Source organism: Rosa rugosa, chromosome 1 (assembly GCF_958449725.1).
Source record: "Rosa rugosa chromosome 1, drRosRugo1.1, whole genome shotgun sequence".
Classification (NCBI taxonomy): domain Eukaryota; kingdom Viridiplantae; phylum Streptophyta; class Magnoliopsida; order Rosales; family Rosaceae; genus Rosa; species Rosa rugosa.
Genome location: NC_084820.1, coordinates 46,753,168 through 46,775,406, shown reverse-complemented (window position 1 = coordinate 46,775,406; position 22,239 = coordinate 46,753,168). Strand labels below are relative to the sequence as shown.

The 22,239-nt window shown below is 38.2% G+C and overlaps 5 protein-coding genes across 13 annotated transcripts; 3 read left to right on the top strand and 2 right to left on the bottom strand.

Annotated features, from left to right (window-relative positions):
- The first annotated feature begins 866 nt into the window (after positions 1–866).
- LOC133725138 (uncharacterized) lies at positions 867–5,151 on the top strand. Of its 9 annotated transcripts, XR_009854282.1 has the most exons (10): positions 867–1,401; positions 1,552–1,612; positions 1,875–1,983; positions 2,233–2,281; positions 2,701–2,820; positions 3,512–3,654; positions 3,795–3,923; positions 4,015–4,068; positions 4,165–4,304; positions 4,399–5,151. XR_009854282.1 is itself a non-coding variant. In XM_062152271.1 (3 exons), the coding sequence occupies exons 1-3, from the start codon at positions 4,021–4,023 to the stop codon at positions 4,612–4,614; spliced, it is 393 nt and encodes a 130-aa protein (XP_062008255.1). In that variant the 5' UTR covers positions 4,015–4,020; the 3' UTR covers positions 4,615–5,151. The 9 variants fall into 9 exon arrangements, 1 of the variants encoding a protein (XP_062008255.1); XR_009854278.1 differs by lacking the exon at positions 1,875–1,983; XR_009854280.1 differs by having other exon boundaries at positions 867–1,612.
- Positions 5,152–7,025: 1,874 nt separating this feature from the next.
- Positions 7,026–7,664, bottom strand: LOC133742523 (late embryogenesis abundant protein 1). The gene has a single exon (XM_062170218.1). The coding sequence runs from the start codon at positions 7,617–7,619 to the stop codon at positions 7,206–7,208; it is 414 nt and encodes a 137-aa protein (XP_062026202.1). The 5' UTR covers positions 7,620–7,664; the 3' UTR covers positions 7,026–7,205.
- A 1,520-nt stretch (positions 7,665–9,184) lies between these two features.
- On the top strand, positions 9,185–10,346 carry LOC133739120 (late embryogenesis abundant protein 7). Its single transcript, XM_062166847.1, has 3 exons — positions 9,185–9,309; positions 9,561–9,716; positions 9,893–10,346. The coding sequence occupies exons 1-3, from the start codon at positions 9,244–9,246 to the stop codon at positions 10,049–10,051; spliced, it is 381 nt and encodes a 126-aa protein (XP_062022831.1). The 5' UTR covers positions 9,185–9,243; the 3' UTR covers positions 10,052–10,346.
- Positions 10,347–12,469: 2,123 nt separating this feature from the next.
- LOC133725137 (small ribosomal subunit protein uS5w-like) lies at positions 12,470–14,311 on the bottom strand. The gene is made up of 2 exons (XM_062152270.1): positions 13,557–14,311; positions 12,470–12,837 (listed from the first exon to the last, which is right to left on the bottom strand). The coding sequence occupies exons 1-2, from the start codon at positions 14,226–14,228 to the stop codon at positions 12,679–12,681; spliced, it is 831 nt and encodes a 276-aa protein (XP_062008254.1). The 5' UTR covers positions 14,229–14,311; the 3' UTR covers positions 12,470–12,678.
- Positions 14,312–18,852: 4,541 nt separating this feature from the next.
- On the top strand, positions 18,853–19,299 carry LOC133729222 (putative disease resistance protein RGA3). The gene has a single exon (XM_062156713.1). It carries the CDS (start codon positions 18,853–18,855, stop codon positions 19,297–19,299), a length of 447 nt encoding a protein of 148 aa, XP_062012697.1.
- The last annotated feature ends 2,940 nt before the right edge of the window (positions 19,300–22,239 follow it).

The window sequence follows — 22,239 nt, the reverse complement described above, 5'->3', positions numbered from 1 at the left end:
AAAATTATGCTCAATTTTCTTTGATGACACGTTTACTTACTTGGAATGGAAAATAATCATGAATCGGAGACAACTAGAATGAGAGAAGAAAGGAATCGGTATTGATTCCGGAGGAGTTGATTCCTAAACTCATCTCCCCCTTCGTAATCAAATTCCTGAGTATTCAGGAATCGATTTCTTATAAGGAGGTGAGACCTACACCCATTCTGATTCCTTCATGTGTAAGTAAACGAATGAATATTTTTTTATCCAGAATCATTCCGATTCCTTTATGTGTTAGTAAACGTATGAATAGTTTTACATCATAATCATTCCCTCCCATTCCAAGTAAGTAAACATGTCATGAACAACAACATAAATATATATTTTAAAGTTAATATGTTTTGTTTCTCACTCTCGAATGTAAATCTAAAGATAATTTAGCATAATTAGTTACGGACAGTTCTTGAAACATATACACAACTATCATCAAATTTCAATCAATAAAATCTGGAGTCATACAGTAATGACGAGAACATACAAAATTTGTCAAACTGAATAATACTATAATGGTACTGTAAAAGCAATAACTCAAGTAGAAAAGTTTGAAGCGGATAAAAGAGCTATAACAACTACCTACAACTATAAAACATCGTAATATCAAAAAAGATAGGACCTATAGAACTCTAGATAAAGAAAATTTCTAAGAGAACTTGTAAGCATAAATTATAATTACACACACTAAAATCGTGTCGTTATATCTTCAACAAGTATACGTCATAACAAATTATTAACAAAATTTATCTAAACCCACAGATTCATATGGGCAAAATCACTTGAGCATATAATAGTGAAATCACACACCTTAAGAATAGATCTAAATCTCTACTACAATAAAGGGAGGCGCCAGATTTGGTGTCAAAGCTTCACCAAATTTTTGAACTCCCATAATTACCCATGATTTAAAGAACAGTTCAACTTAAGTGAAAATTATCAATAAGGGATAGCAATGTAAAATACAAAAACATAAATAAGAAAATAAATACGGAATCATTGAGGAAAACAGAAATTGCCGGCAGTTAGCACGATCTGCTCGAAGAACGACTGGCGGGGCGCACGATTGGAGACGGAAGGCGGACGTGGGAGATGATTGGAGTGGATATGGCTTCCTTATTATTCACCCCACTCTCAATTTACGGTTCATATAAAAGGAGAAGGGAAAGAGGAGCAGAGCAAAATCAAACCCAGAAAGAGGAAAAAATTAGAATCAAATCGGAGACTTTCAGATTTCGTGTTCCATTGATTTGGCATTGATTTGGGTGTCCTATTTCCATTGATGTGGGCAGAGCGGATTCTTAATCAAACCCAAAAGGCAGAGTAATAGGTATCAACTCGAGCGACAGTGTTGCGGATTCAGTAGAGGTCAGCCTTGATAATTGTTTCCAGATTTTGAATTTCATTTATTTGGGTTTTCGTTTTCGATTGAAGTTCCATGTGTTAATTATTACATTGGGTAATTTCAAAGAGTGGGTGATTGCCAAATGCTGCTTCGCTTTCTTTCAATTTTTGCAGGTAAATGTATGGGAGATTTCGGAACATTGTGAAAGTTGGTGTCGGCTAATATTAGTTGCAGGTAGTGTTTCTGTATCCTATGTTCTTTTATCTTCAATCACCCAATTTGTATGCATTTCTTCTGCCAAATTAGGACCTAACATGTATAAGCAGTAAACTCTTTTCCACTTGCTTTGAATCATGCTTTTAAGGCCTCTCTGTATGATGTTATTATTACACTAGGAAGAGTGGGAATTGGTTGTCTTTCTACTTTAATATTGTTTGATTTTAGACTAGCTAAAAGGATAGGAGAGGGTATAATGCTGCTCCATTACTTTGAACAGTGGAGCCACCAAGGTTTTAGTAAGGCCATTCTGCAGTGGTTAATTATAACTCAAACAGAGGAACAAAATTAAAATCAAAATCGACTCAGTTTTGGCGAATTACCTAAAGGTGAGACTACCTAATTGTGACAGGGTATTTTGGGGTTAAGTTTCCATTGATTTGGTTTTTGATTTTTTGGTTTTGGTTTTCTTTCAAATTGTCTTTTGGTTTTCTCAGGGTTATGCTGTTTTAATTTCGTCAATTTTCACGGAGTACTCCATACTGCTATTCAATTGTTTCTCAAGGATTTGGAGCTTTCAGTATTTTGTGTAAGATAGGTGATAATGATCTACGGTGACATTTACTTCATTTGTTTAGGTACCTGTAAAGTATTTGATTGGACTTGAAAGGAAAAGCGCAAGACCAGGTATGTTAAATTGTTTCATTGTCAACTGTGTTCAATATTTCATCAGTCCTTACTTTTTCTGTTGGATTTCATTGTTACCTAAAGGAGTTTATGTGCAAGTTTATAAACAAAGTGCCCATCTGATGTAGCTATAGCAGCAAAGCTCTTCTAGGCAATGATTTGTGTCCGTATGGTTATAGGAAGTCATAGTACTCTAATACCAATAGAAATTGTTTGCTGTCTGGCTATAGAATTGGTCTAGGTGAAACCTGATTAAACTTTCAAGGCATTTTTTTAATTTCGTCAATTTATCTTGAGTTTCTCCTTTCTCATTTTTCAGCTGATTCTAATGTATTAATGAAAGATTGTAGCTAATTTTTTTCTTTTCTTCTTATCAAAGTTTACTATTGCTGTCTCTTGATTTTCTGATCTGTTGGCAGTCTTCTTGGTTCGTCTTTCTTGGAGCATGTTAAGGAGATATTGGAACCTGATACTTTTATTGCTGCAGCGCCTTGGGTGTACTACCCAATAATTGAAAAGTATTCAATATATTTGACATAGTAAGTTTCTCCCTTGCTTCATTTATAGTTATTCTAGAATCACATCTCCCCCCTCATCAAGCTCCCAGGCTACGAAATCTGTTGATAATATCTCATTTTTGATATTTTGAATTATTTATTGGTAGGATGTTTATTTATCTGTTATGGAAGTTTACGTATATCATTGTTTTCTTACCCCATAATGTTTGTTCACTACTGACTTGCCAAGGGAGAAAAATGCTGTAACTCAAGGAAAATAGGACTTCATTTTTGATGCCTATGCCTATGGATTTTGCATTGTCATTGCTATGTCCGGGTTTATGTAAAATGATAAAATTATTGATTCAGATTACTCCTTTTTTGCCGTTGAGTTTCTTTGGCTCTCATTGCTTCAGTTTCTGATTAATCAAGTTTTTTTTCCTTTCTTAAAAATAGATAATTAATTTTTCGTTATTAGTGTTTCTTTTAGTGAATGCCATGTATCATACGATTTGAGCTCCTTAGGTTGATAGTTATACATATCAGTCAACAGCGCTTTGGTTGAGATAATAGTTCAGTTTCTAATACCAAAGTTCATCATCTGCTTTGTATCCAATAAAGTTTTCATGCTTAATATATATCATACTCATTCAAGATCTCTTTAAGCTAAATTTAAGCGCAGCATTTTAACTGGTTTGTTGTCGCACGTGACTCAGATCTTCTATTGTAACAGGCTCTTCAGCGCTTCCAAACTGAGCATGGAAAAGGGTTTCCAACTCATTTCTCCCAGATAGGGGCTCCTGACTTCTATACCATTCAAAGGCCGACAAGGTTGGAAAAAGCTTCATTTTTTTATCACTGCTCTGAACAAGACAGGTCTGATGGTTTGAATTCATTGTATTAAATCCACTTCCTACTCGCATTATGCTCTTTATGATCTTCGCTCATGATTCAATTGCCATGTATTTGGCTATTGAACCTCAAAGTTTATGTTTTCATGTGATCAATCAATGCAGCAAGCTTCAAGGACGCTATAAACACAGACATGCCAAAATACTGCAACCATCAAGTAAAGATGCGGCCTCAAGTAAGGCCTTGATTAGAATTTGATCTAATTCAAACTCGCCGTATTTGATTCCTTATTGGTAAGGATTTCGAGTGCAACTCTAACCCAAACTACATGGATTTTTTTTTTTTTTCTTGGAATTTTAATTAATGGCTGAAGTGGTTTTCCAGATTGTTATGGGACAAGTTTCTTCATCACGCCCTCAGCCATCGAATGATGGCCAGGTAGATTAGCATTGTACTTTTCTTCCTTTCATAGATAGAATATAACAACTTATAGAACCTTTTTTTTGTGACGATTATATTTTGAACTTAACATAGTTACTACATAGGAACCATCCCGTGTTCATGCACCCAATGCAGAAAGGCAAAGTACAAATACCTCTCAAGGAGAGAGGAGACAATCAGTGATTTCTTCAGAAGCTATTTTATCGCAGTCTCACCCACTGGATGAAGATCAGGTTAATTTGCATGATACATTGTTTCGTTTGTTACATGTAAACAATTGATGGAAACCTTCTCTAATTTTTTTTTTTAAATCAATTTTCTATACAGGGACACACCCGTCTTCGTATACTAGATGCAGAAAGACAACGTAGAACTAATTATCAAAGAGAGAAGCGACAGTCATTGAATTCTTCACAACGAGCAGAAAGTTTAGCCCGAAGACGTGCTAATTACCACTTACGGCGACAGTCGCGAAATACAAGTGTGGAGAACAGAAGTATGACAAATCAACTTGAAGCAATGGCTGGTAACTTACTACAATGAGTCATCTAAAAGACAAACATCTTCAACCTTTTGTATAACTATTTGGAACAGATTCCTTTCTTATTTTGGTGGCCCACATGTAAATGTTCTTATATATATATATATATATATATATATATATATATATATATATTTATATACCTGTGCTAAAATGGTCGATAAAAGCACCGAGTGTAATGTTTTATTTTTTATTTTTAAGAAATAATTTTGTTATGTTGACAACACGTTGCCAAGTGTGTTAGAAGAGAGTGGTGGTTTAATCAAGACTCCAAACCAAGACCCTTGGAGTTCTAGAATGGTATTTTTTTTTTTTTTTTTGCTACAAACTATGACATGATGTTGATTGTAGCTTTATGTCATGTTGTACATATCGACATCTTTCCTTTAACCTGTAGCTTCATAGCAGGGATTTGGGATTTTAGGAGCTGATGAAATGCTTAGTTTGTACCTGTATTAATGCAAGATGAATATTGGTTGCTGGTGTTATTTCAAAAAAGAATTACATGTGAATTTCAAAGGCTTATGAGGTTATTGAAAGTTTCTCCTCCTCAACTGTTAACTCCTTACAAACGTGGTCGTAAATTTCACTTTGTCAGTCCATTTAAGTAATGTTGTACGTCTGAAACAAATTGTAGGTACCCCCTGCAGAGGGAGAAAAGAGTAGTTGACATCACTAATCTGCTATAACATTGGTTGTCAGTCCAATGTTATAGCAGATAAGGCTGAAGGTTAACCTTATCTGCTATTTGCAATATCAAACCCAGAGAAAAAGAGTATGGGGTAAGAATTAGCAATATCAAACCCAGAGAAAAAGAGTATGGGGGTAAGAATTAAGTAAGAGTTAGGTAATATGCAGCACAGAAATTATATTGCACTCATAAGTAACATTTCAAACAAGTGTGACAAGAGAGGAAGAACAATACGCACGCGTGAGCGCGGCCCTTCCGCACGCGCAATGCGCGTGCAGGAAGGCTAGTTTAGATAAAACAGGAAATTTTATATAGAAGAATCTAATAAAGTTATTGACTTGGAGAAAAGAAAAAAATATGTGATGAGATGGAGTTTGCTAGGAAATTCGCTAGCAAAGCTTATTTCAATTCACTACACGGGACATGTTATTCACCATAACGGACTAGACCAAAGGAGAAAAGAAAAGAAAAGTAGCCAAAGAGAAGGGGAGAAGGAGAAGCAAACAATCAAAGGTGGAGCTTCATTTGAAGATGTAATCAAACGTAAATCAAAAATTTATTAATGGCACATGCGTTCACATCATGGGGTTTAGCTTCTTTCTTATCTTTCGTTTTTTATTCAAAATAAACTACTCTTTATATTTTTAGACAGAATAGTTTTTTTTTTTTTTGAGAATTCAGACAGAATAAATTAAACCTTCTTTCCATGACCAGAAGGCACGTTCTTCATATGCTGTCTTACACCAAATAAAACCTAGATGGCCTAAGTTACCAAGCAAATGACAGGTAACCCTCAACACAAATCCAACACTACCTAAATCCGTCCAAATGACAAGAAAGTTTGCATAACCCTTGATCTCGTGCGTTACTTCGTATCACAATTGTGTGTCAGGAAACCTCCTTGAATAAATTGTGAAGTGATGTATTAGTCGATTAATTGTGTTTTGTTTAAAGTGAGCACTAAGTTCTATAGTGGAGTTTACTTGTTAGGGCTTTGTTACCCATTTATACCAAAGTAGGCATCACATTTTATCATTGCAGGAACTTAGACTTTGATGTGTGTAATTCTGACGGTAGCTCAATGCAGCCGGATATGAAAATTTCACTTTTTTTAAAAAAGAGAAGCCCTCCCCTTTCAAAAAAAAAGAAAAAAGAGAAGCCCCAACTCGTCATTCAATGATTCAAAAATTGTCATCCTTCGTCCAAAGAGTACTGTCACCAGCTTTTTGGTGCATGCACCTGTTGGTCATAAAGAAATGATAAGAAGACCACAAAATAGACATAAAACACAACCCAAAACACATGGATACACTCATACACCATAATAGATCGCATGCGGTTACATGCATGCTTTGGTGTGGGAATATACATCCCCTTTATAATGTTTTGCAATCTTACCTAGCTAATTATGCTTCTGCTAGAAATTGTGTGGATAAAGCAAAGAAGAAAAGCACATTCAATTATTACGTCTATTAGCTTAATAACAAGCAAATGATCGAAGTTCAACTGATTGGCTTTAGTACTTGTAGAATGTCCACTTCAAGCTTAATAGCAAAGGTGTTTTGGACGGGTCTTGAACTTGAAGACAGATTCTTATTAATTTATAATGCATATATTTATATAATGACTGAACCAAATACAACACTCCCCATTTCAAAGAGATGGGAGCACAGGATTTCCAAGACATGGCGCCCTTCAACAACACTTAGCTACAACAAAGATCGACCACCTAATAAAATGGCGGCTGTACGTCTTGTCACAACTCTTATACAACACTAAACAAACCAAATACAACATGTCCCCATATCTCATCTCATGAGTGATGAGAGGGAAGAACCTAAAACTCGCCCAAACAGAACAAACGACTGTAATAAACAACAACGATTCGAGTAATTAACCTAACTAGTAGTTCCTATTCCTTGGGTAATTCCCAGTCCCAGGAGCCCCTGTAGTCCCAGTATTAGTCCTAGTAGTGGTAGTAGTCTCCCTATAATAAGGATCATCCTGGTCATCGTTCTTGGCCATCCCAATAGTGCTCCTCACAGCATCAGCCGCACCGCGTGCAACGTTCTTCACTGTTTCTCCGGTCTGCTGAAGAATCCCGCTCGTCTTCTCCTTCCCGGCCTGGGCAGTCTCTTTGGTCTTCTCCGCCGCCTCTTGGGCCTTCCGCCTTGCCTCCTCTGCCTCCTGCGCCGCCTTGTCCTTCACCTGGTTCATTGTAGACTGTGTTTTCTCCTTGGCTTGTTGCGCGGTCTCGTAGGTCTTGTTCTTCGCCTCCTCCGCCTCCTCGGCCTTCCGCCTTGCCTCTTGGGTCATGTCGTAGTCCCTGTCCTGTGACCTGTTCTGCCTATTTTGTTCCTGAAAAAACAACCGGACCAGAATTATTATCAACAGGAATATTATCGGACAATGACTCGAACAGTACGTACTAAAAGCGAACACAACATATATATATATATAACCTGAGTTTGGCCTCTGTAGCTCTGTCTCTGACCGCGGGACTCCATCTGCTTTCAAAAAGAGTGAATGATAATTAACTGAGCTTCTGAAACGCTTGAGTTTATGATCAGAAAGTATTACTTGCTTCGAGTTTGTGATGAAGAGGAGGAGAATGCATGGACTAATGTATAGGGTTCGAAGTGGGTGAAGGTGGCCACACGTGTCATCCTTGGTTGACACGTCGTGTGGCACGTGGCGTACTCCTGGCAGGTGAGGTTAATCGATGCGTTGGTTTTAACTCTGTAGAGAGGATCACAACGATATGCGTTAGCCTGTGGCTCGATCGGTGTTCGATCTGATCGCATGACAAGTAAACGGTGTGGACGTATTACAGTTTGTACTTGTAGGATGATTTGTTGAAGAAGAATCACTGTGCTCCAAATCTATGTGCCACGAAAATAGAAGGAATAGGGGAAGAGACAAAAACAAGAAACAAAGAGATATATGCATGGGTATATAGACTTCTGTGGCTATATTTGAGGCAGCTAGGGCATCAGAAATATTGTTGATAGATCACCACCATAATAGAACAGAGGATTAGACAACGTATTGACGTAGACACTGTATATGTGTTCAAATTGTAGATGGACAAAAGCGTCTGAACAGAGGATTAGAACAAGTACTAGCTAGCTCCATATATGGGAGTAACCAAGAAAGTAAACCGGCCTAATAGCTCCATATAATTCCCAAGAACCATTTTGTTATTAATTACCACAACATTATTCACACTTATGGGATTTCTTCTGTTTTCCGTTTTAGTATGATATTTGGGGTTATGATCTATCTGTGGTTAGATCGATTGTATGTAACATTTTTCATTCACTTACCGTGAATGTTCCAATTTGTGATTAGTTCTAGCTGAGAGCGAAGCTAGGGTAGCTTTTGTTTACTGTCTCGCAAAAACTAGGGTGGTATAAAGTATATAGTTCAGAAAAATATATAGATTTGAAACGTCTTTCAAATTAATCAATTGATCGATTATCAAAAATATGACTGCTGCTAGCTAGAGAGGATTAAGTTTGCTATCCTAGCCATTTGCAACATTATGATATAACAAGAGCATATCTAACAGACCAAAACAATTTAGAGATCAATGGCCTTGATTCAAACTCGATCAAAACAAATTGAATGTGACAAATAGATCGATGTTGATAAAGAAGCTTACGTTTTCGCGGAGCCTATGCCAAGGGACTCTCTTTTCTTGACTACTTACCAACTTAGTAATTCTTTGAATTATTCCTCCCCAAATACTTGGCCAAAGAACCAGTCGAAAGATGCCAATTATGCTAGTGAATGCACGCAAAAGAAGGACTAGGAACTAGGATGTGGCAAAAAATAGGAGACATTCACAAGCTATATATACTTTCCAGAAGGAGGAGCTTTAGCATTGTGCACACTTAGTTTCAAAGTTTATTTTCGAATTTGATTCATTGAAGAAGAAATGGCAAGCCACCAATCAGGTCAGAATATTGGATACCAGGCCGGCGAATTGAGCGGCCAAGCTCAGGTTGTCTATAATTTAATATCTTTCTGAATAATGCTATATAAGCCACGTTATTAATCAATAAATGACACTTGGCTCTAATAGAACTGCGGTATAAATTTTTTTTATTTTTTATTTTCATGAGTTGAACTTATGACCTCCCACTTATAAAGAAAGACTAATGTTATTACACCAAATGATACTGGGTATGGTATAAATCAATATAATTGACCTTTGGGTGAGTGTCAACTATTTTTAATATCTTTATAATACAGGTGAAGAAGGATGAGCTTCAGAACAAGGCATCAGATGCATCCCAGGCTGTAAGGGACAAGGCATCAGATGCATCTCAGGCTGCCCAAAACAAGGCAGGAGGTGCTTCTAGCACTGCCCAAGATATCAAGGAGCAAGCCTCCCACCTCCTTCAACAGGCATGCAACAACTACCTCGTTGCCTCTTCTTTTCTATATCATATATCTGTTGATTCCATCTCAATTTCGTACTGTATAATGCTACTTGAACTGCAATATTTCTGAGTCGCATTACGTGTAGAGATTTTGTTTGATACGGATCTGCGTATCATAACAATCTGCATATATGATTGCAGACAGGAGAGCAAGTGAAAAGCATGGCTCAGGGGGCAGCTGACGCAGTGAAGAACACTTTGGGAATGAATAACCCAAACAATCCAAGCAACAATCCAAGCAATCCAAACAACCCTAGCAACCTTAGCCACCCAAGCAACCCAAACAACCCAAGGATTTGAGGTGAATGCTTTGTTCTATGCTAACTTTGCCAGCAGATTCATCAACAGTTTCTATGGAGAGAATTTTGTGGGATTAGCCATTCTATCTGGGAGTGGTTATGTTTTCTTTCATGATATGCAAAATAGTGTATCAATTTTCCTATTTTCTTTCCTTTTTTTTTTTTTCCTTTTGGTAAATAAAACATGCATCCACTATTCCTAGTTTCATGTTAAGAGTGTTGTGATGTATTTACAATTGATTTCAAGTAAATGAATAAGCAAAAGAGAGAATAGTTATCTCTCAGCTATTTATATATTTGCCTCTCTAACCTCTATTCTTTTCCATTCAAATTGTACTGCACCACATCTCTAGTTTTCCTTTTCCGGCCATAAGATTTCAAAGAAACAAATATGGGGCATTAAAGGCAGAAACACAAACAATTGCAAAGGAAATGGTCAGAAAGAAATATAAATGCATCCATAAATCAAATGGCATGGTAAGACATTTAGGTTAAAATGATAATAGTCTGTTTTTTGAGATATGCTGAAGATCGATCGAGTTTAGTGATGGATGGGTGAATATGCTCAGTGCACTCCAAACTATTTCAATCTCTCAATAAGATGAAAATTATACTGACTAGTGATGACTAGAAAGTGTGAGTGTAATTAATCAACCCTGTTTTGTTCCAATTTACTATATACACGAATGATAAGTTTCTGAAGATGTTTCATATCCGCCAAGACTGATATATCAAGCAATTTCAGTTGGTTACTCTCACCTGAGTTGTAGATATTGCGTGCATGCCACTACCATGTTGTGGTTGCAAATTCTTGGAAATAAGAGCTGCTTCTGAGGCACAAAGTCAACAGCTCAATATGCTTCAGTCTCTGCATATGGAGGATAAAAGAGAACTTTAACAGAACCACCACATTCGTGGCTTCGTGCATGCTCAAAACTTTTAGCATCGGAAAACTTGATATGAAATTTGGTGCAACAAAAACTAGCTTCTCCATATAGATTCTCCAAGTTCAAGTATATTAGCTTGACTAAGGCCTTTAACTCAATCGGCAAGTCTCCTATACTAGCTAGTTCCTGACAAATTGAGATGCTGCAGTGATACCAAGTTTGAAACTCCAGATGGAAGTCGAGTTATGTACCGATTATAGGACAAATCCAAAACATGTAGAGTATGCATGAAATCAAAGAAACCTACAGCAATAGCTTCAGATTATTTTTACAAAAAATGTATTCCTCCTGTATTCAAAGTGTAAATTTGCTTTGCTAGCCTCCTGGGACTCTTCAAAATGGTATTATTTGAGTAAAATGATGAATAATATCCCGCTACCGTTTAAGTGAGACAAGAATATGCATATCTGAAACAGGACAGTATGTGAAATTGTGAAAAGCATGGCTCAAGGAGCAGCTGAGGCAATCAAGAACGGATTTGATTTCCAGAGAATCAATGGGGATTTAACCCCTCCTGTGAGTGTTGTTTTCTCTATTAAAACGGTATTGCTGCATCTTTGTGATAATGAACTTTCTGATATTCTCAATATTCAAGCTAGTGGTCGGAATGTTATAGATCTTGTGTTATCGATAGTCAAGCCAAGTGGTAGGGATGTCTAGATGTGAATATAGTTTTACATGGGGATCAACAAAGTTCTGGGTATTCAGCGGTAACCAAACACCAAAAAGGCAAAAAGAGAATATCGATCTGCAGATGCGCCACCAAACTCGCACACCATCACTCGATCATAAATTTTGATCTGGTTACCTATAAAAGAAGCAGAAGGATGTGTCCAGATTAGGAAAAAATTGGTTCTCATTAGATGATCCCTCGACAGACAGACGGATGCTTCTATTACACTCGTAGTCTTTTGAGGATGAGAACCAACTATGTAGCATCTACATCGAGAATTCAAGTATTGTATACATCATTAGTCAGATCCTCTGTAGGAACTACCAGTAAACAAACTTGGAAAATGAATCCCTTTACAATAAGTTTCATTGTTCCTACCCTGCTTTCCCTCGATTGTTATTTGGACAAGTTATGTCTTGGTCTGAGTGGGCATAGCATTTCTGTTCTGCATGTCATTTTGAAAAATCCATACATCTCCAAAACCTCTCATAAGATTTAGGGCACTATGTGATAAGCTAGAGTGGTTGAGTCTAGAAATTTTTTTGTCAAAACTGGTACTCTGGTAGGTTGTTAGAAATGTCAAATAACCTTTGTTTCTCCATGTCGCGACAAACCCAAATTTTCTGGGGGCAGTACTGCTTCACTGTAGTCTGACTATTATTTCACTTCCAAACACCAAGCAGATAACCACATGCGAGTTCAATTTTCATTAAGGCATATGTATGGTTGACATGGAATATTTTGGCATAACAACAGACTAAGATATAATAATTCAACATGTATAATGATAGAGAGAAAATGATGAGGAAAAATCTAATAATTCAAAAAGATTTAAAAGGATTCAGCAATGTACCATCATCCCATTGGAAACCAAACATATTTAGAAACTTATAACAGTCAAATACCAAAAAGAAATAGCATACTATAATGTTCTTCAGCTGAAAAGAAAATAAGTTCCTAACAAAACATAGTTTGGAAAATCTCCAACTCGCTGGAATCCAAAGTAGCTCAGGCCTCAACCCTCTCAACAGCGTCCAGGAGTAGCTTACCGGTTGGCTTGGCAAGAAGATCAGTATGCTCTTGGAATGGGGACTTTGTGAAGCGAGTCTCCCTCCAGAATTCAGGTGTCAAGAAACCATAGGTTTTCAGAAGACAATCAAAAGTAGCCTGCAAATAAGACATCAATTTACACCACATCATTTAAACATACAAAAACAAACGCCCGCAATCAAAACAGTGGCAATTGGGAGGATACTAAATCGTAGGTGCTTTAACCACAAAATGGAACTAGATAACTAAGAACAAAATACAATACATCCAAGTTACATCATCATTTTCGATTGAATTTCAATCATTAATGTTCTGAAAACAAAAATATAAATACCCCAAAAGAGATGGCAGTAACTAGAAAACTGAAATGACAAATACAGTCCTTTTCTTTCTGGAATCACATTTCTGCATTAGCAATTCAAGAGCAACTACAACAATTACACTAACAGAGTTGAACTTCAATCAAAACATTGAATGAGAAAAACAGAACTCCAACAGATTACTCAAGTTCTTACTTCAACAGAACTTCATATAAAAGGTGCAGAGCAACAATAAGATTCTATTGACAATTTCAACAACATTCATACATTATTGAAGTAAAATAAACCCTTTCATGAGCCTCAGTCCATCACAAATGCACACAAAACTCTAGGTTCTTTGGTAACACAATCAATTTCATCATACATGTATCTATACATTTCACAATATACACAACAGATAAGTATGCACCTAAACACATATATGAATCAGTAGAGACTATCAGTCCATTCAAGTATCAATTTTTAAGTATCGAAAATTAACAACAACAAAAAAACAATTGGGTTTAAGAAGCAAACCTTGACAAAGTTTCCGAGAGTCTTGGTAGACCCCCTGGATGAGGTAAACACATCATCAATACCAGCAAACTGCAGCACCTTCTTGGGAACCCTAGCCGCCACGATACCGGAACCCCGAGGAGCAGGCACCATCCTCACAGTAACAGAGCCACACTTTCCGGTGACCTTGCAAGGCACGGTATGGGGTTTTCCAATCCTGTTACCCCAGTAACCCCGCCTCACCGGAATCACAGAAAGCTTGGCGAGGATAATCGCTCCCCGGATAGCGGTGGCGACCTCCTTGCTGCACTTGACGCCGAGTCCGACGTGGCCGTTGCTGTCGCCGACGACGACGAAGGCCTTGAACCGGGTCCTCTGACCGGCGCGGGTCTGCTTCTGGACGGGCATGATCTTCATGACCTCGTCCTTGAGGCCAGGGCAGAGAGTGTCGATGATCTGGTGCTCCTTGATTGGGAGCGAGTGGAGGTAGATCTGCTCCAGAGATGAGATCTTGCCGTCCTTGACGAGACGGCCGAGCTTGGTCACTGGGACCCATTTCTCCTCCTCGTCACGGCGGCCAGCACCGCGACGCCTGCCGCCGCGACCACGGTCACCTCCGCGTCCGCGGCCTCCGAATCCGCGGCCGAAGCCTCCACGCTCGCCAGCGGCGCCGCCTCCTCCTCTTTCGGCCATTTTTGGTTTGGTTTTAGGGTTTTGGGGGGTGAAGAAGCGAGAGAGGGATAGAATAGAGAGGCAGACAGAGAGAGTGAGAAGCCTTGCGGCTTGATGCTAGGAATTTATAGTAGAAGGGTTTGGTTTTAGGGTTTTTCTGTGACTGACTGTGGATTGGGTTTTTCTTTCTTTGTTTGTTTTTTTAGCCTGCTCGGCCCACTACAAGGGTGACAATGGGCTTATGGTTGAATCTTGATAAAGGGATAATGTTTATTTATTTCGGAAAGTTTTTTTTTCTTTTTCTTTTTTTGAAATCCAAGTAGGGAGGGGCTCTCTCACCTGAAATCCTGAATAGTAGTTGTAGGGGTGGACTCAGTTCTAGCGGTTCAGTTTTTCAGTACTAATCGAAACCGCACCGCAAATTCAGTTAATCGACTGTATTGCTTATCAGTTTGGTTCGGTTTCAGTTAATTTCAACATTATTAATATTATTGATTTAATCCTTATTTCTAATGAAAATTGTATTTTTTCGATTGTAATCGCACAACATCAATAATTTAATTTAGGCGAAAAAACATCAATAATTTAATGTAAATCGAAAATACATCAAAAGATCAACAGTATATAGGGCTGTCAATGGATCGTGTCGGGCTGGGTTCGTGTCGGGTCAAGGTATTTGTCGTGTCGCAAGAGACAAACCAAAACCCAACCCATTTAATAATCGTGTCAAAAATTTAAACTCAAACCCAACTTATTTATTAAACGGGTTACTCATTTCCAACCCGTTGAAAATAGGTCGTGTCTTATAATGACCTATTTAAGCGTTAACAATGCGACCCATTTAACTAAAAAAAAATGCATAAATTGATTAAATTCACAAAAAAACTTCACAAGATGAAGAAAATAAATAATTATATATAATTCATAAATAATTAAGTCCAATAATTATAAAGCAAAATATTTCAAATTGTCTAATCCTATAATCAAATACTCCCAACGTCTAAAATTTCAAGAAGAAATATAGCATAATCGGGTTATACGGGCTCACTTCGTGTTGGCGAGTTGACCTGCATCCGACCCATTTATTAAATGGGTCATGGCGGGTTAACCCACAGCCGACCCACTTTTTAATCGTGCCGGTTCAACTAGCTTTATTTCGTGCAGGTTTCAAGTTGTGTTATCGGGTCGTGTCGAAATTGACAGCCCCTAACAATATATTGGTTTGATTTGGTTTTTTCAGTTTATTAAGTGTACTGACAAAAAACTGCACCGCAAGCATCAGTTCGGTTCGGTTTCGATTAATTATTGTTAGTTGGTTGTGATTTGTCGGTTTTCAGTTTCAAATAGTCTACCTTTAGATAATTGGATAGGTCGAGAACATATGCTAGTCTCGTGCCTGAAATAATGACTCAAATTAATGCACATTAACAATTTCGGATATTCTCCATCTCTGTATCATGTATTCTTATTTATGTATAGAAGAATAAGACTCGTTACCCACAATGATTCCTTTAAAATTTTAGTACTGTTCATATAAATCCAGAATATGTGTCTGCCCAAATTCTAGGTTACTTGACCTAGTTGTAATAGAGTTTTGAATTAGAGATATTCTCGGAGATATTCATAGATATCTGATTAATTGTACGATTATCTTTCCTTGTACAACTCTGATTCTATGTCTTGTAATCCTCTATATAAAGAGGCCCCTATTATCAATGAAAGTACGACTCAATTCTCTCCCAATTTTGGTTTTCCTTAAACACGTTATCAGCACGACGTTCTAACCCTAAAACCTAATAGCCAAAACCCTAAATCCGAATACAAAACCTTGATACCTTTTCTGCCTCCGTCACACAACTTGAAGCCCTCGACCCCAGGAATCCAGAACCGGCAATAGAACCACCAGAACCGGCCGGAAACTTATCGAACCGACCACCGGAATCTCTAAATCACCCGCAGCAAATACTCCACCGGTTCACCACCTTCCGGACCTCCAATTTCTACCAAACTTTGCCAGCAGAAACTCCTCAGACCAACAATTCAGGAACCAAAAGAAATAGCCCAAAAACCGGTCTGAAAGATCCTGAACCGGCAACGAGAATATCCGGCAGAAAAAGAAAGGAGGAGGAGGCAGCCCAAGCCGAGCCTAAGCCACCCACTGCCGGCAAGCCCACCAAGGCGACACGTCAGCAGCCACACAAGCAGCCACGTCAGCAGCTCCGCCGATAGGTCACCGCCGACGACTTTTCCTGCCACTTTCCGGCGGCTTTTCAGGGCACTTTTTCCGGTCAAATTTTCCGGCGACCTATTTCGAGGTATTTTTTTACTAAAAGTTCTCGTTTTGGAAGTTTTTATTTCTTTTCTCTTCTTTTTCTCGGGGACTTGCAAACTCCATTCTTCTACCCTCCTTTCTTCATCATAGGGGAGACCTAATTAAGCCGAACTGTGGGGGTTCGTGCTCACTTCAAGCTTGGAGTTTGTTGAGATCTCCAAACTTAGAGTTTGTAGAGAATTTATGATCGACCACTTACGTCATTATTTCGATCTAATCGAATACCTCTTGGAATTGAATTTCTTGAAAGCGATTACGCTCAGAAATTTTAAATATTTTTGTGGTAGCTTTTTCCGCTCTGAAACTAACCCTTTTCCTTGTTCTCTTTCAGGATGAGTAACCTGAACAAATTGGACTTTGCTCTATTGGGAACAACTAGCTCTGGATATCACAGATGGGTTCGTGATGTCCGCCAGCATCTCAAGGCCGATGGAATCCTGGATACGATTCTCGAGCCTAGCCAGGACATGTTAACTGTTGAGCAAGCTCAAGCTTTGGAAGCAAATAGAGCAGCCTTAGAGGCAAATAAGGCGAAAGCCATCATCCTAATGACTCGTCATAAAGATGATTCGCTCCAGTACGAGTGTATGAATGAAGAAGACCCCGGAAGGCTGTTTAAGTCTGTTTAAGTCTTTATTTTTCCAAGAGATGTAATAGGCAATTGCCATATACTTTGTAGTAAATGCCATTGGTTTAGTTTTTCTTCACATAGGCTCATCCAAAATCAGTATGATGTCTAGGAAGGTTTTGAGATAAGTGGCAGGGGCGGAGCCAGAATTTGATGTCAAGTGGGGCACTCACAAAATATTAAAACTCCATAAAAGAAAAAAGAATTTCATTGACAAATAAAAACCCAAAATGCTATCTTTTAAATTGTCTAAAACAATTTGTAAATAACTATATTAAAAGTAATTCAAAACTAGTGTAAATGTTCAAAACATAATATATATTATATATAAAACATAAATGTTCAGGCCAAAAAAAAAAAAAAACAAAAAACAAAAAACAAACAAAAGCTATCCCTGATTGGTAGCTCGAACCCAAGACTCAAATGTTGCCTACTAATCACGCTTCCACTATGCCAGATCAATCACACTACATCTAAACAAACTAGAACATATATAAAGCTTATTGGGTCACGGGACCCAGTAGGCCCCAATGTGGCTCCGCCACTGATAAGTGGTACTTAAGCGAGCTTTGCTCCACTTACATCTCTCTACTCACCTGGTCATATTTATTTTGGAGTTACCGAAAGAAGTCAAACAACTACCTTTGTTTTGCATTAGCTAGCATTTGGATTAGATTCTCCTAATGGTTAAGAGACAATGATGTACTCCGTTGGCTTATGAATAAAATTTCGAGTTCTTTTCATTATGACTCTATTTTGATTCTGAGCATATTACTTTGTGACTACGATGGCTGGGCCATTAGTATTAATTCAAGGACATGGAATAGCCCAAATTCCCCTTGCAAAATGGCATCTTGATTACTATCACAGAAACTCTCTACGCTCCTAGGGCAAATCGCACTTATGAATAGCCAACGGATACCATGCGAAAACGCATGTAGAGAACGAAAATGAGTTCCTCAGCTTCAGGGGAAGCTTTTCATAAGCTGGTGGGACGCACTGTGGGATGCAGTGAATGATGCCGCCAAGAGTGATGTGGAGAAGGCAAAATTGGTGAACAAGTCAGAGTATCATCCAGGAAGAAATACTGAATGCCTTACAGCCAAATCCAATTCTGGAATCTTTAAAAATCGATAATTACAGTGGCACCACATTGTGCCCCAGCTGGATGAACATGTCATTAAATAATTTGAGATGGCTTTGATAAAGTAATATGGGGTTCGCATCCAAAACCAATTGGCAATGGATGAAGTGGCCCAAACCCTTATAAACCTATAGGCAAGGTCTCATTTTTTCCATGTGGGATGACATATATTCTCAACACGCCCCTGCACGTGTGGCGAATTTTATATTCTCAACACGCCCCTGCACGTGTGGCGAATTTTCAAGCCATACACGTGGACAACTTTGGATGACGTAGAGCCCGTGTGGCCGTTAGGCATGCACACGTGGGTAACCCGCTCTGATACCATGATAAAGTAATCTGGGGTTCGCATCCAAAACCAATTGGCAATGGATGGAGTGGCCCAAACCCTTATAAACCTATAGGCAAGGTCCCATTTTTCCCATGTGGGATGACATATATTCTCAACAGGCTTAGCTTCGATGGTTGCTGTGTATGTGAATTTGTTCCTCTTCTGATTTTGGGGAAATTGGTGTCCCTTGGAATTCTGCAAATTGGCAATATGTCGAAATTGAAAAAGGTGGGATTTGAGTATTCGAGAATCATAGAATCATCCTCATCTACAACATCACTTGAAGTCACTTTATTCCCAAATCTGAAAGAACTGGTGTTCTTCAACCTACCGGAGTGGGAGGGAGTGCCAGCTGGGTTGAGTGAAGATCAGGAGGAGGAGGAGGATTCTCTTGCAAGTATTAAGGTAATGCCGTGCCTTTCTACTTTAGAAATTGTAAGGTGTAACAAGCTAAAGACACTGCCAGACTGCCTTCGGAGGACACCGCTCAAGAATTTGATCATATATGGAATTGAGATTCTCTCGCAAAGTTGCAAAAACAGAGGGGGCATGGAGTGGCCCAAGATTTCTCATATCCCAAACATTAAAATTGATAATAAGTTGGTACAAAAAGACGGAGCCTGGATCCAACAACAACAACAACAGCAAGTAGATTGAGTTCATCATGTCATCCCAAATTGCCGCTTCAATCTTTCTGGTAATTAAGCTCCCATTTTCCTACTTTCTTTCTGTCTTCTGATTTTCTTTCCTTCAATTTGGACTTTCCTTGACTGTAAGGAATTAGTTCATCAAACATATTCTTTTCTATCTGTTAAGTACCAATCTTTCCAAGTTAATCTTTAATTACTTGGTCTGGAATTGATAATCATCTTATTTTAGTTCAGGTTATAGACACAAAGTCAGCTTTAAGGATGAAGCACAGAGGAATCTTTAGTCTAACATTGGAGTAGTAATGCAGGTACGGTACTGCATCACTTGATGTCCTCTACATCTTAACCAAGTCCTTCTGTGTATCAATTGTCTACGTAACAATATGGGATGATCGATTGTATGTATCTTAAATTCTTAATTATCAAATTTGATTATAATACTTCTAAAATAAGACTAGTACTGTTGCCTAATCAATTGTTGTTTAAATCTTCATACTACAATCAGATTGATGCCGGCTGGCTGCTAAGGTCATCTACTGTCAAAAGATGATCTTACAAATGAGCTTAAACACATTGTATGCACTGAAGCAGAATTGCCAAGAAGTAGGTGATTGATGAACTATGAATATCAAGGACTAATTTTGATGAGGTAACTTAGTGTCACTTTAGCATCTCTCAAGTAATCGAATGGAAATTGGTTTTAGGAATTGAACTAATTTTCAATCGGATGATTTTTCAAGTCATTAGTTTGAATTTTTTCAGTACAATCCAATCTATCATAAATGACTAATAGCATTGCTTGCTAATCTTCTTTACTAAAATGAGTAGCTGAAGATTAATTATCAATCTCATGGCACGGATAGAGGGAATTAACTGGAATTGTGGAATTGTATAAGTGACCCTAAAGTCTTATTTCAAGATTTTGGTTCATGGTGTTGAGGTTCATATTCTCACTGTCAGGATTTCACCATTACTGCTCAAGCTCCGCCCAGCTCCTCAAAAGGTATGTACTATATTGTTTTTGTTGGTGGGAGGAATTATGAACTTCACATTCACAACTTATTGTCTTGTTAATGCCCAAACATCCCCGCAGTCTGAGTTAGGTGGTCTAGGCCTCCACCGGGATGGCTCAGCGTCTGTTTCAACGGTGTTGTGGGTGCTAGGAGCTCTAGGGGAGGGATTGGAGTGATTGCCCGTGACCATGCCAGTGTTTTTCAGTTTGGGCTGGCTGCTACTGTTCCTCTAATATGTTCTTTAGCTCGCGTTGAAGAGTTGGCTGGGCTTAAAGCTTGCAAGTTAGTTCAGCATCTTGGTTTGGCTCCTGTTAAGTTCGAGTCTGACTCCTTGCAGTTGGTGTAGGCTATTGGTTCCTGACGCAGTCGGAAGTAACCTGGGTTTACAAGCAATAAACCCTAAAATAAATAGAAAATTACTTATAATTGTTAATTTGAGACTTATATTAGTCATAAGGCCACCTAAATTTTTTTGTACACATAAGGAAGCTCTCTCTCTCTCTAGTTCACTGAGGAAGATGAAGCTCTCTCTCTTTCTTGCACGCAGACGAAGATGAACCTCTCTCTAGATCGCTGCAGAAGCTCTCTCTAGATCGCAGATGAAGCTCTCTCTCTCTCGTCGAATCAATCTCAGTGTTCTCTCTCTCATTGAATCGATCTCAGCGTTCTCTCTCTCATCAAATCGATCTCAGCGTTCTCTCTATCTACACTCTGTAGTCCGTGAATTGCACACTTTCTAATCAATCATTGAGGTTTGATTCCATCTCTCTGCACTCTGTTTAGCTTGATTTATACTTTGATTTTCATCACTATGATTTAATTTTTGTTTTGATTCGATCTCAGCTTTCTCTCTCTACACTCTGTTTAGCTTGATTTGTAGTTCAACTTTCATTACTGTGATTTCATTTTTGTTTTGCTAAACCTAAATCATGCGTAGCTTATAGTTAAAGAAGCTTATTGTGTTATAGAAAAATGTACAGAGAAAGTTACTAATGCTGTGTGTAATTGTTACTAATACAGTTAAGGAATGTAACTAACACAATGAAATAATTCTACGTCTACTGTTTTGTTATACATTCTTTGTTTTTTCCTCTTGCCTTTTTATTCATATCAAAACTAGAAGCTAATTGATAGACTTATAGGTTCGCAGTGCAGCGACACGCTACTTTCTATTGATTCTTGTCATATATATCTTTGTTCTTCCATTATTTTTTCATTGTTGATTGCATTCAGTAGCTTTATATAATTGTTATAGTGACTTTACCTTACTGTGATAGTAGTTTTTTTTCTGCTGTTCTATTAACTTTACCTTACTGTGACTTTACCTCACTTGTGTTTGTTTTGTGTTTTCATTCATATCAAAACTAGAAGCTTATTGATAGAGTGATAGGTTCGCAGTGCAGTGGCACGTTGTTGTCTTCATTCTTCGTTATAATACCAATCTTTATATCATGTCTTTGTTTTCCCATTATTTTTTCCTTTTTGATTACATTTAGTAGCTTTGTATAACTATTATAGTGACTTTACCTTACTGTGATAGTAGCTTTCTTCTCCTCGCTAGTACTTTTTCAATCTGATTCCAGTAGGTTTTGTGTTTTCATTGATATTGAAAATAGAAGCTGATTGTTCTTCCTCTAATGTGAAATTGCAGTAACTTAGCCATGGTTGCAGAACCTTATGCGAGGTGCATGTATATGTCCGAGATAATCATGTTCTTTCTTGATATGAAGCATACGTTCGATGATATTGTGAGGGAGGTTTTATGAAGACGCGGCGAGTTAAACTTCTGTGGTGAAGCCTCCATTGGTTAAGAGGTCATTAGGCCGACCCAAATCTGTTCGAATGAAGTATGTCGCGGTGCCACGATGAGGCCTATCAAGTGTGGTCGGTGTGGTGAGTTGGGGCGCCACAACAAGATAACATGTATTGCACCA